Consider the following 15,001-nt stretch of genomic DNA (forward strand, 5'->3'; position numbering starts at 1 on the left):
TGTTCAATCCTCTTCTACCTTCAGATTCCGACTGGCGCACAAACCACTCTACATCTTCAGATATAAGAAAATTGAACAGGGGCAGCTGTCATACCCCAAAATTTGCCCATACTATTTCTCTTATACAAATTCAAATCAATACATAAAGCTCCAAGACACATTCTCCTATACAAGGCTCAGAAACTAGGGTTTGGTTTGTTCAAAGGAAAATCGATGAATCAATGGCTCCAAGACATCCCATATGGCTCAAAGTATCTCACATTACCTCTATGACAAGTATCAAGTCTCAGCTTAAAGGATTGATCATTCAAATGTTCAGAAAGTCAACAGTCGACTAGACTGACCTAAAAGTCAACTGTGGTCAAAGTACAGTCGAAACTCTTGACTTTTTGTCAAGATCCTAATATTGAAGTATCATTCACCATTTGATCAAGAATTGACCATGGTTCATCAAGGAAAGATCAAAAATCAACAAATCAAAAAGTTTCTAAATTAGGGTTTGTATAGGAAAAGTCAACTGAACTTTGACCAGCCATAACTCCCACATGGAACATCAGAAATTTTCCACCCAAAGCTTATTTTGAAGGAAATTGAATTCTCTACAAATTTTTCTCTCACATGCCAAGTCTAGAAATGCTTCATTTGGGAGATATGGACCAAAACATTATAGGTCCTTTTTAAAAGTCAACAAAAAGTCATTTTTTTCAAAAGGATACGCAAGGAGCATGGACAATAATTTGGACATGAGACCAAAGACACTGGTTAGAGGACTCTCTAAGGTTTCTAAAAAGTCCTAGAACACTCCCATACCTCAAAAATTGAGAGAGATATGCTTTGTCAAAGTTGGATAACTTTTGAAGGAAAAATGTGAAGAAAAGGGCTTCAAAATGAATCTTTTTGCAAAAGGACCCAATCTTTTTTGATTCAATCTTGCTTCCCAAGTCATCTAGAAGATCCAAGACCAATGCCACGAATTTTGATGATTATTTGATTTCTTATTGAATTTTTATTTATTAAAATATGATTTAAATCAAATAAATCAAAGAAATTTGAAAAGATTTGATTTAATTATATTTTTCAATCAATCCAATCTTCAATAATATCCCATAATCATTAAAAATTCGTGCTAAGAAGAATTGGAATAATTGAATCAAATTTTGGCCATAATTAGTAATATTTTTCAATCAAATTTCTTCCAAATTGCAAATCAAAGATTCAACAAGATTTCTTTTGGTTTTGTTGACCTAAACCAATCCCTATAAGTACACAAACCATTCATATGCAAGGGTTCACGAATCTGCAGCCAAGAGAACCCCAAACCGAGTCCAAAAATTTCAAGAAAAACTCAATTTCAAATTCTGAATTAAAGGACGATTCAAGTTGGTTTGTTGATTGCAACGTGTTCCTGGATCTCCAAGGAAGCATTCCCAATCAATAGCAAGGCTCAGCACCTCAAGAACGCGTGCGAACACCCCTCGGTTTGTCAAATTCTAAATTGCATTGCATCGCATCCATACATACACGCATCTTTAATCAATTATAATTGCATATTCTTGTTTGTCTTGATGTGTTTATCGTTTCTGGAGCTTTAATCATATTTTGGCGTTGATATGAAGAATATACCATGTTAGGGTTCATGCCCTTGAGATTGGGGCTTTCTAAATAACGTAAAATTAGGCTTTAAGATAGGTACCATTGGATTCGCGTGGTCGAGACGAACTCAATGGCACCATCGCGCCAAATTTCTGTATCCGTTTGCATGTATTCGCTATTCGCAGGTGGGGAAGGTGAAGCTTTTTTATAGCGCTATTGTAAATAAGCGCTGTAAAAAACGTGTTACTGAAAATCTGAGGTTGAAAGCGAAGAGGTGTCGCCCTCTAATTGGTCCAAACGAGCGCGCGCCAGATTTTGAAACCTGGAGAATCCCACGCATTAAGACGTACACGCATACTGTGTACCCTCGCTCTTGCAGCCATTAGATACTCGTTAAAGCCGATCCAAAGCCCTTGAAGCCGCGACCAAACCATGGACTCACAAAGCCTTGCCGCACAGGATCAAAAACGCTAAGTTTTCTAATTTTTTTTTAATTACATAAAACCTTTTTTTTTATTAATATATATATATTGTTTTTTTTAATTGTTTCTTTTTGTTCCTTTATTATATAAAAACTATTATATATATATATTTTCAATATAAAAAAAATTTTATATAATAATTATTTATTTTCTTTTATTAATATTTATCTTTTCTTATTTATTCATTCATCTATAATTAATATTTATTTTATTTAAATTACATTATTTTCTTTATTATATTATATTTAATTATGTATCTATTTATATTTATTCAAAAATTCATATATGTTTTATTTAAATTCAAAAAAAATCCATAAAAATGCTTTTGTGCCTTATTTTATTGTCTTCCCCCGATTTAATTAATTAGGTCGCGAGACCAATAATTAATTAAATCTATTGCGTTACTTTACTCAATTTACGCCCAAATTAGGGTTTACGAGAATTAATCCTACACTGAAAATATTTCTTTTTCTGTGCCTTTTTTCAGGGTTACTTCTTAAATGCCTTCCGACTACGCGCCTGGTCAAGATCCAAAGCTAAGTATTCAATTTAATTTTTAAGTCTATTTTGTTTCCTTTTATTTTAAGGTTTACCTTTTGAACTCCGCATACACTCACATCTATTTTTTGCCTTTGCCTTTGCCATTTTTCAGGGTTAACCCCGAGGCTTCCTCCGACCGCCAACCATATCAGATCAAATTAAAGCTAAGTGCTATTTTCTGTTTTAAACAGTTATTTATTTAATGTTATTTTTATTTATTAAATTGGGGTTAACCCTAATTGACCCTGAACTGATAATACACTCACTCTATTTTTGCTTGCCATTTTTTCACCTTTTTAGAGTTTGCCAATTGCCAAAGCCTCGAGTATCGGTAACCCTAAACCTTGATCTTAATTATTACTTGTGTTAGACCTATAGTATTATTATCCCGCTGGTTTCATTTTCCCTTTCCCCCCGTTGGTTTCTTTTTCCCTTCCCCGTATTGCTTTAATTATATTTATTTATTGACTTTGTGGTTAGTAATTCTAGGGAGTGCAAGCTTGTAATTAACCTAGAATAACTAATTATAAGATAAATATCTGAATCAAATCACGTGATTGCTGCACACACGCACACTTTTGGGGTAACCTCTCTGCTGCCTGTTGCCTGTTGCTTTTGTTGCCTTGTGTTTTTGCAGAATAGCCATGTCCCTCGAATACGAGGATACCTCAGCCATGTTGCCTCGATTAAGATCATGGGTCCCTAATGATGCTGCCTTCGATGCACTAAACATGATCTCGACCCTCAGAAGTTGCCTACGAAAAGGCTGAGGTATCCTCTGGTTGCCTACGAAAAGGCTATTCTGGTTCTTCACTTAGACTACCTGCCTCCCTATGGCATGGGACAGTCTTATGGCGAACGTACTCTCGATGACCCTTCAACCTCCAAATGAAAGGCTTCCTGCCCTCTTATGGCATGGATAGACCCTTTCACCCTGAAAGGCTAAAAGAACTGATTTTCTACATTATTAAGGTAATTGCCCTAATTGCCTTGCTCTGGCTAAAAAACATTTTTATATTCTTTCTCATAAACCTTCAAAATGGCTACGCTCATTTACGAGCTAAAGACCGTATTCACTTCTTCTACATTTCTGAAAACAAAGAGCAAAGCAATTAAGAGCCCATGGAAAACCATGGATGCAAAGGGTGCCTTACACATTCCCTTTGCATAAATTACCCCCCGAACCCTGTTTTTTATTTAAAAGGTTTTTCCTATTCTTTTAGCCTTTCTGATTTAATTTGGATAAAATAAAAGTCGGTGGCGACTCATGCTTTACCGCAACATTTCGATATAGTTTCCTCTATCTGCATACCCTCCAATTCAAAGGCTTAGCACCTATCAAGGGGCAAGAGGATTTATTTTCCTCTAGCCATGTACCTTCAAATTCAGAAGAATCCCGAATCAGAGGCGATGACCCACTTGATATGGTGAGCTTGATTCTTAAAGAAGGACGCTAAAAAATGAAAGCCAAGGTTCTCCGGTTGAAGCTGTGACTGATTAAGTTTCTAACTAAATTCCTTAAGATCCTCGAAAACACTGCATTTGCATTCATAACATCGCATAACAGGTTTCTTACAATGAGTCTCTCATCTGTCCTCGCTGTTTATTTCAACATCATGAATCTCGAACAATCAGTTAAGGATCTCCAAGCTCAAAATGCTGAATTCCAAGCCTTGATTCTGAATTTGTCCAAGGGGCAAGATAAGCTGAAATCGCTTCTAACTAAGAAGGAAAAGAAGACCAAGAAACCTAAAGGTGTTCTTAATCTGGGAAGAAGGTTAAAAGGCCCTCTCAAAAAGGTTGAAGAAGCTGAAACTCCCAAAGAGGGTAAGAAGACTCTTGTGAAAAAGCTTAGACCAATCTTGCAACTCAGGGATGCCGAAGCCTCTAAAGACAGTGATGAGGATGAGGAAGATGATGATGCTAGTATCAAAACTGATGCAAAAAGTAACCATGATTCTGCCAAACTCTTGAAGAAGAAGAGGACTATTACCATGAGAACAAACATCCCGATGACAAATACAAGATGTTAGAAGAGCGACTGAGAAGCGTGGAAATTCAGAAGGTACCTGGGCTGGATTTTGAAGAGCTTGGACTCGTGCCTGGGGTCGTTATTCCTCCAAAATTCAAAACTCCCGCCTTTGCTAAGTATGATGGAGTCTCCTGTCCTAAACTACACTTGAGGTCTTATATAAGGAAGATTCAACCTCATATTGCTGATAAGAAGCTCTGGATCCATTTTTTCCAAGAGAGCTTATCTGGAACTCAACTCGAATGGTACTATCAACTGGAGAGTACCCACATCCATACCTGGGAAGATTTGGTCGTTGCTTTTTATCAGCAATACCAATACAACGCTGACCTCGCACCAACTCGCATGCAACTACAAAGCATGTCTATGGGACCCGAGGAAAGTTTCAAGGAGTATGCTCAAAAATGGAGAGATCTAGCTGGAAGAGTCAAACCCTCTTTGGCTGATAGAGAATTGGTCGATATGTTTATGAGTACACTGACTGGTCCTTTCTATAGTCATTTGCTAGGAAGTTCATCATCTGGATTCACTGAACTCATACTGATTGGGGAACGTGTCGAGAGTGGCATTCGAAGTGGTAAGATTCAAGTGGCTACTTCCTCAGGTACTACAAAGAAGCACTTCCATGGGAGGTCAGATTCCAATGTTGTGTATGGGCAGAAAAGGATAAACCATGATCAATCTATTGGGGCAGTTCTAAGCTCCACACCGGCGCCTCAACAAGGTCGTCAAAACAAACAAGATACACCCAGACGTCAATTCACAAAGATCAATATGTCGCTAGCTCAAGCCTTACAACATCTGCTAAAGGCAAATTTGATCACTCTGAGGGATCCTCCTAAGAATCCTAACACCTCTGCTCCTAGTTACAAACCCAATGCAAGATGCGCATATCATTCTAATAGTCCTGGACACGACACAGAGAATTGTTGGCCGTTGAAGAACAAAATCCAAGATATGATCGACGCTGGTGAAATAGAGTTCGACTCTCCTGCAACTCCTAATGTGATCACTGCTCCCATGCCTAATCACAACAAGATTGCTAATGCTGTGGATGGCTAGAAAGATGGACTTTTAGATCATTAGATTTACTTTCATCTGCAATTTCTTTTTCTGTTTGTTTAAACATTCGACTTATGATAGACATTACTTGTCTTAATAATAATCATTAGTGCATTGCATATGTTTGTCTTGAATAAACTATTTCATTGCCACTCATTTTAAATTATGTCTTTACTTTGCATATGTTTTGTGATATTTAACTCCTTCTAAGATGTAAGCCTTTTGAGGGAGGATGACGAAAACGATACCGCAACCTCATACAGTATGCTTTTGAGCGGACTATGCTGACGATGTACAGGCATTGTTTCAATTCCTCCAACAGTGGAGATATAAGGATGTTAATCCCTCGTCAACCCCTTTGAGCCTAAGAAGTAGAAGTTTCTTTCTTGTACTAATTAAAACCCTTGATCATAACCTGGGGCAGGGTAGTTCTCAGTTAATTTGGTTGTGCATTCTATTTTAAGAGAATCATTCAGTACACCTTTCAACAAAGGTTTCAATCACAAGCGTTCATCCGCACACATCAAAGAAGTGTTGGAGATGTCAATCAAAAGCCAATGATGGTTCATCAATAATTAAGCAAGGCAGTCAATATCTTTCAAAAAAAAATGAAAAAACATATATACAAAGAAAAGCCTGCTAAGTCAAAAATCAAAAAGATGACTTAGGCAAAAATCAAGGCATCCCGCTGATTGTAAGCTCAAAATAGACAGTTCAGGCAAAAGTTAGGGATATCAAAAAGATGAAAAAAAGAGAAGTCAATGAATCCCTGAACAACACAATGTTATGACTACCAAAAGGAAGAAGTGACTGCCATCTCAAAATTTCTCTTTGCTTGTGAACCATCATCATTATCAAAGGTGCAAATCCAAAAGTCTCTTGGAACCTGAATGTGTAACACCCGTATATTTTAATTTTTAATTTAAATGGAAATTTAATTAATAATTAGAATTATAGGTGGTTGTGGGAATTAATTGGAAAAGGGTGGTTTATGGTGTTGGGCCAAGGGTGATGTTAAGGAATGAGGGGGTGTTATGTTAGTAAAAGTTTTATTCCAATTAAAAGGTTATAGGGGGGCCTACCAGAGCGCTTTTAAAAGCGCTTTCGTAGCCTATGCCAGCGCTGGCTTTGGCAGCACTTTAAAGCGCTGTTAAAGGCCAAAAAAAGCGCTTTTAAAAGCCTTGCGCGTTGTAGTGTCTGACACCTAATTTTGGATATCTTCCAAAGATGGTTCAGATATAATCAAGATAGAGATTTACTTCTGACTCTTAACTTTGGATATCTTCCAAAGATAGCTCAGAGATAATGAAGACGAAGATTTAATTCTGATACTTAATTTTGGATTTCTTCCAAAGATAGCTCAGAGATAATCAAGACGAAGATTTAATTCTGATACTTAATAATCAAGACGAAGATTTAATTCTGATACTTAATTTTGGGTTTCCTCCAGAGATAGTTCAGAAATAATCAAGACGAAGATTTAATTCTGATACTTAGTTCCAGGTATTCTCCAGAGATAGTTCAGAAATAATCACCCTTCCCAAGTCTAATTCAGTTACTACGAGCGGTGCTGACACGATCAATCTCCAACAAACATTTCTCAACATACTAAGCTCAGATACAGCATAACGTACGGCTCTCCAGACATCTACCGATGCAAATTGGATTCAAGCTAACGCACGACTCATCCTTAGCCTAACGCACGGCTTTCCAGACATCTACCGATGCAAATTGGATCCGGTCTAACACACGACCCATCCTCCAGTCTAATGTACGACTCATCCTAAGTACGGCCTAACGTACAACGTATTCTGACTCTCAAGTCTATCAAGCTGGATGGCATCTTTAAGCCCATCTCAATCAATTCACTTATATGATCCCGACGCTCAGGGCAATCGAGCCAACAATTTAATTCTGACACCACAGAAACGGTCTAATGTTTGACTCATTCTAACACACGTCGATACATCGACTGATGGCATCTTCAAACCTATCTCCGACAAAGGTCCCTACTTCAGCAAGGGCAAATTTCTGGGTATTCTAGTGTTCAATCCTCTTCTACCTTCAGATTCCGACTGGCGCACAAACCACTCTACATCTTCAGATATAAGAAAATTGAACAGGGGCAGTTGTCATACCCCAAAATTTGCCCATACTATTTCTCTTATACAAATTCAAATCAATACATAAAGCTCCAAGACACATTCTCCTATACAAGGCTCAGAAACTAGGGTTTGGTTTGTTCAAAGGAAAATCGATGAATCAATGGCTCCAAGACATCCCCTATGGCTCAAAGTATCTCACATTACCTCTATGACAAGTATCAAGTCTCAGCTTAAAGGATTGATCATTCAAATGTTCAGAAAGTCAACAGTCGACTAGACTGACCTACAAGTCAACTATGGTCAAAGTACAGTCAAAACTCCTGACTTTTTGTCAAGATCCTAATATTTAAGTATCATTCACCATTTGATCAAGTATTGACCATGGTTCATCAAGGAAAGATCAAAAATCAACAAATCAAAAAGTTTCTAAATTAGGGTTTGTATAGGAAAAGTCAACTGAACTTTGACCAGCCATAACTCCCACATGGAACATCAGAAATTTTCCATCCAAAGCTTATTTTGAAGGAAATTGAATTCTCTACAAATTTGTCTCTCACATGCCAAGTCTAGAAATGCTTCATTTGGGAGATATGGACCAAAACATTATAGGTCCTTTTCAAAAGTCAACAAAAAGTCATTTTTTTCAAAAGGATACACAAGGAGCATGGAAAATAATTTGGACATGAGACCAAATACACTGGTTAGAGGACTCTCTAAGGTTTCTAAAAAGTCCTAGAACACTCCCATACCTCAAAAATTGAGAGAGATATGCCTTGTCAAAGTTGGATAACTTTTGAAGGAAAAATGTGAAGAAAAGGGCTTCAAAATGAATCTTTTTGCAAAAGGACCCAATCTTTTTTGATTCAATCTTGCTTCCCAAGTCATCTTGAAGATCCAAGACCAATGCCACGAATTTTGATGATTATTTGATTTCTTATTGAATTTTTATTTATTAAAATAGGATTTAAATCAAATAAATCAAAGAAATTTGAAAAGATTTGATTTAATTATATTTTTCAATCAATCCAATCTTCAATAATATCCCATAATCATTAAAAATTCGTGCTAAGAAGAATTGAAATAATTGAATCAAATTTTGGCCATAATTAGTAATATTTTTCAATCAAATTTCTTCCAAATTGCAAATCAAAGATTCAACAAGATTTCTTTTGGTTTTGTTGACCTAAACCAATCCCTATAAGTACACAAACCATTCATATGCAAGGGTTCACTAATCTGCAGCCAAGAGAACCCCAAACTGAGTCCAAAAATTTCAAGAAAAAATCAATTTCAAATTCTGAATTAAAGGACGATTCAAGTTGGTTTGTTGATTGCAACGTGTTCCTGGATCTCCAAGGAAGCATTCCCAATCAATAGAAAGGCTCAGCACCTCAAGAACGCGTGCGAACACCCCTCGGTTTGTCAAATTCTAAATTGCATCGTATCCATACATACACGCATCTTTAATCAATTATAATTGCATATTCTTGTTTGTCTTGATGTGTTTATCGTTTCTGGAGCTTTAATCATATTTTGGCATTGATATGAAGAATATACCATGTTAGGGTTCATGCCCTTGAGATTGGGGCTTTCTAAATAACGTAAAATTAGGCTTTAAGATAGGTACCATTGGATTCGCGTGGTCGAGACGAACTCAATGGCACCATCGCGCCAAATTTCTGTATCCGTTTGCATGTATTCGCTATTCGCAGGTGGGGAAGGTGAAGCTTTTTTATAGCGCTATTGCAAATAAGCGCTGTAAAAAACGTGTTACTGAAAATCTGAGGTTGAAGACGAAGAGGTGTCACCCTCTGATTGGTCCAAACGAGCGCGCGCCAGATTTTGAAACCTGGAGAATCCCACGCATTAAGACGTACACGCATACTGTGTACCCTCGCTCTTGCAGCCATTAGATACTCGTTAAAGCCGATCCAACGCCCTTGAAGCCGCGACCACATCATGGACTCACAAAGCCTTGCCGCACAGGATCAAAAACGCTAAGTTTTCTTTTTTTTAATTACATAAAACCTTTTATTTTATTTTTTATTAATATATATATATTGTTTTTTTTAATTGTTTCTTTTTGTTCCTTTATTATATAAAAACTAGGCAAAATACCCTGTTTGGTCCCTTAAGTTTACCCTCTGGTTCACTTTGGTCCCTCAATTAATTTTCGTGCCAATTTGGTCCTTTAAGTTTCTAAATGTAATCACGTCAGTCCTGTCCGTCAAGTTGGCTATAACGTCCGTTTGTTTAGTCTAGCTGGCAGGTGATGTGTCATAGTATATTAGGTTTTCCTTCTCCCCAATTCAATTTCACGTTCTCCTTCTCCCCCAATTCAATTTCACGTTCTCCTTCTCCCCATCTCTGCACTTCTTGTTCTATTCTCCTTCTCCTTCGTGTTCATCACTTTTCTCCCATCTCCATTCTGATAATCACCAACCATGAAGGAAAAACATTGTTCTGAGTTCTTCAAAGAGACAAAATCAGAAAGCAACGAGTCTTGCGTTCTTAGTAAGGCTCGTGCTATGCCAATTTGTTACTGTGGTGATGCTGCTGTGATTCGTAGGGCAAACACTGACAAGAATTTCGGAAAGAAATTTTGGGGATGTATCAATTACAAGGTAAGCCCTAATTTTTGGTTTGGTATGTTAAAGCAATGTGAAGAGGTTGTGTTGTTGATACAAATTTGTTATTTACAGGGGTCTGAGCAAAGAGGTTGCGGTTTTTTCAAGTGGTTCAATGAGGAAGTGGTGGAAGACAAATGTGAAGATTTGATACATAAGTTTGAAATCTTATCCAAGGAATTTAAAAAACTGAAGTGCAGAAATGAGGATTTAGGGAATAGGGTGACTGAAATTCAAGGCCAATTGAAGAAGTTTCAAAAGTGGAAGTTTATATGTTGTGTAATGTTATGTTTTTGGTTTTATAGGATGTTTTAGTATTGGCAATTAGGATGTTTCTGGTTTTTGAATGTGTAGTTTGAATGTGTAATTGTAACACAATTGTGAAATGAAATGAGTTTTAGTATTGGCATATTTGGTGTATAATGCATTTGACAGACCAAAACAAACATGACATTAACACATTTCATGATATTTCCCAAATTCATACAAACAGAACCAAAACAACAAACATAATTGTTGATAACAAACATAATTGTTCAAATTGTCTTCAAAATACATTAACCATAAACATGTTGATAACAAACATGATTGTTCAAATTGTCTTCAAAATACAAACATGACATAAACATGTTGATAATAGACTTCTCCAACATGCCTACAAACAGAACCTAAACAACAACCATAATTGTTCAAAATGACTTCAAAATACATTAACCATTACCCTAATTGTTCAAACAGAATTCAAATTACATTAATACTAATTGTAAGACTAAGTAAATTTCTTTGATGGGAGCCTCTTTGTTGGGGTAGTCCTTCTAGTTGTAGGTCCAATCACATTCTTTGCTGCAGATAATCTTGTTGTTGGTCCTGGGGCTACAAATGGCCTTCGTACACCAAGCTTTTGTAACTTCCCATCCACTTTTGAAGACTGGTTGTTACCTACATTTCCTCTTGAACATTGTCCTTTCACTTGCTTTCCTCTAGAAGATTGTGTTGCACTCATGTAAGCCTGTGTAGATGCTGAGGACTGAGTTGCAGGCACCTGGGTACTAGTTGGCTGACTTGTATTAGTAACTGTTGCTTGACTTGGCTGACTTGTATTTGTAACTGTTGCTTGACTTGGCTAAGATGCATCAATAACTGTTGCTTGACTTGGCTGAGCTGGTGGTGTCACCTTGCAAGTTAACTTGTTATGGCCAACCTTCTTGCACCTAGAACACTTAATAATAAAACCTGTAAAGGTCTGCAATTTGGTGCACCCTGTAAAGGTCTGCAATTTCTAAAGCACCTGTGTCATCAACTAGCAAATTCATACCTAATTGTGGATCCTTGTAATACATTTTCTCAAAGGTCTGCACTTTGGTGCACCCTGTAAAGGTCTGCAATTTCTAAAGCACTTGTGTCATCAACTAGCAAATTCATACCTAATTGTGGATCCTTGTAATACATTTTCTCAAAGTCCCTATAACCTAAGTCTTTCAAAACACCCACTAACTCAAAATAACTCCACTTATCAGCATCTACTTTCAAATTATCAACCACACCTCCCTCGTACACACTAAAATCAGAGTTAACGAAATGACCACCATGGTAAATTTTCAGTTCCAGAATTTCGTCCATGCTCACCTAACACAGTTCATTAACAATATTTCAACCCTAAATCTACAGAAACCCCTAAATAAACAAAACCCTAAATCTAGTTAAACCCTAAATTATAACAATACCTAATATAGTGCAGAAAATACTTACCTGGTATAGTGCCTTCGTCTTCAATCGTATGTGCTTCCTCTTCGTTGCAATCACTCCTTCTCCTTCTTCGTATTCAGCTTCTCTTGTTCGCAGTCCACTTCTCCTTCTTCGTTTTGCTACTACTGAATGAGGGTTGATTAAAGGACTATAATATCATTATGTGTACACGTAACCATTTTTATGCCATCTGGAATCACGTCATCACACATTTTGCCATCTGGACGCTTTTTCTGACCTTTGGCTAACGTTTCAGTAACGGAAGGACAAACGTGATTACATTTAGAAACTTAAAGGACCAAATTGGCACGAAAATTAATTGAGGGACCAAAGTGAACCAGAGGGTAAACTTAAGGGACCAAATAGGGTATTTTGCCTAAAAACTATTATATATATATATTTTTTTTCAATATAAAAAACTTGTTATATAATAATTATTTATTTTCTTTTATTAATATTTATCTTTTCTTATTTATTCATTCATCTATAATTAATATTTATTTTATTTAAATTACATTATTTTCTTAATTATATTATATTTAATTATGTTTCTATTTATATTTATTCAAAAATTCATATATGTTTTATTTAAATTCAAAAAATATCCATAAAAATGTTTTTGTGCCTTATTTTATTGTCTTCCCCCGATTTAATTAATTAGGTCGCGAGACCAATAATTAATTAAATCGATTGTGTTACTTTACTCAATTTACGCCCAAATTAGGGTTTACGAGAATTAATCCTACACTGAAAATATTTCTTTTTCTGTGCCTTTTTTCAGGGTTACTTCTCAAATGCCTTCCGACTACGCGCCTGGTCAAGATTCAAAGCTAAGTATTCAATTTAATTTTTAAGTCTATTTTGTTTCCTTTTATTTTAAGGTTTACCTTTTGAACTCCGCATACACTCACATCTATTTTTTGCCTTTGCCTTTGCCATTTTTCAGGGTTAACCCCGAGGCTTCCTCCGACCGCCAACCATATCAGATCAAATTAAAGCTAAGTGCTATTTTATGTTTTAAACAGTTATTTATTTAATGTTATTTTTATTTATTAAATTGGGGTTAACCCTAATTGACCCTGAACTGATAATACACTCACTTTATTTTTGCTTGCCATTTTTCCACCTTTTCAGGGTTTGCCAATTGCCAAAGCCTCGAGTATCAGTAACCCTAAACCTTGATCTTAATTATTACTTGTGCTAGACCTATAGTATTATTATTCCGCTGGTTTCATTTTCCCTTTCCCCCTGCTCGTTTCTTTTTCCCTTCCCCGTATTGCTTTAATTATATTTATTTATTGACTCTGTGGTTAGTAATTCTAGGGAGTGCAAGCTTGTAATTAACCTAGAATAACTAATTAAAAGATAAACATCTGAATCAAATCACGTGATTGCTGCACACACACACACTTTTGGGGTAACCTCTCTGCTGCCTGTTGCCTGTTGCTTTTGTTGCCTTGTGTTTTTGCAGAATAGCCATGTCCCTCGAATACGAGGATACCTCAGCCATGTTGCCTCGATTAAGATCATGGGTCCCTAATGATGCTGCCTTCGATACACTAAACATGATCTCGACCCTCGGAAGTTGCCTACGAAAAGGCTGAGGTATCCTCTGGTTGCCTACGAAAAGGCTATTCTGGTTCTTCCCTAAGACTACCTGCCTCCCTATGGCATGGGACAGTCTTATGGAGAACGAACTCTTGATGACCCTTCAACCTCCAAATGAAAGGCTTCCTGCCCTCTTATGGCATGGATAGACCCTTTCACCCTGAAAGGCTAAAAGAAATGATTTTCTATATTATTAAGGTAATTGCCCTAATTGCCTTGCTCTGGCTAAAAAACATTTTTATATTCTTTCTCATAAACCTTCAAAATGGCTACGCTCATTTACGAGCTAAAGATCGTATTCACTTATTTTACATTTCTGAAAATAAAGAGCAAAGCAATTAAGAGCCCATGGAAAACCATGGATGCAAAGGGTGCCTTACACCTTCCCTTTGCATAAATTACCCCCCGAACCCTGTTTTTTATTTAAAAGGTTTTTCTTGTTCTTTTAGCCTTTCTGATTTAATTTGGATAAAATAAAAGTCGGTGGCGACTCATGCTTTACCGCAACATTTCGATATAAAAGTCAGTTGACCGTATTACAATTACATTTACTTGCAATCCAACATGGCCAAAAATTATCCGTGCATTGTCCGAAACTGGGTTACAACCACACGATCGACCTGATATTATTACTAAAGTCTTCAAAATCAAATTTGACGAACTCATTGCAGATATAACAAAAAAGCATGTTCTAGGGAAAGTTTTGGCATGTAAGTATGCTTTTTTATGTTCTTCTAAGTAATTAACATCTTCTTCTTAAATTGAAATTACATATTAACTAACTAGTACATTTATAGTTATGTACACTATTGAATTTCAGAAGAGGGGATTGCCACACGCACATATTTTGATTTTCTTACATCCTCAGAGCAAATACCCCACACCATCTAACATTGACAACATCATCTGTGCTGAAATACCAGACCCTGCTCTTCATCCGAGGTTGTATGCCTTGGTTAAATCTAACATGATGCATGGGCCATGTGGAGTGGCGCGCACAACCTCAACCTGTATGAAAATGGTAAATGCTCTAAATACTTTCCAAAGAAGTTTAACGAGGAAACTATTGTTGATGCAGAAGGTTATCCCCTCTATAGGAGAAGATCAAAAACACACATTATTGAAAAAAATGGTATCACATTGGACAACCGACATGTGGTACCTTATAACAAAAGATTTCTCCTAAAATATAACGCACATATAAAC

At 36.6% G+C, this 15,001-nt stretch overlaps 1 protein-coding gene across 1 annotated transcript; it reads left to right on the forward strand.

Moving 5' to 3' along the window:
* The first annotated feature begins 10,258 nt into the window (after positions 1 to 10,258).
* LOC131659200 (uncharacterized) lies at positions 10,259 to 10,800 on the forward strand. The gene is made up of 3 exons (XM_058928425.1): positions 10,259 to 10,438; positions 10,517 to 10,663; positions 10,747 to 10,800. The coding sequence occupies exons 1-3, from the start codon at positions 10,259 to 10,261 to the stop codon at positions 10,798 to 10,800; spliced, it is 381 nt and encodes a 126-aa protein (XP_058784408.1).
* Positions 10,801 to 15,001: the final 4,201 nt, after the last annotated feature.

The sequence above is a fragment of the Vicia villosa genome, linkage group LG3 (genome assembly GCF_029867415.1).
Source record: "Vicia villosa cultivar HV-30 ecotype Madison, WI linkage group LG3, Vvil1.0, whole genome shotgun sequence".
In the NCBI taxonomy this organism is placed as follows: Eukaryota; Viridiplantae; Streptophyta; class Magnoliopsida; order Fabales; family Fabaceae; genus Vicia; species Vicia villosa.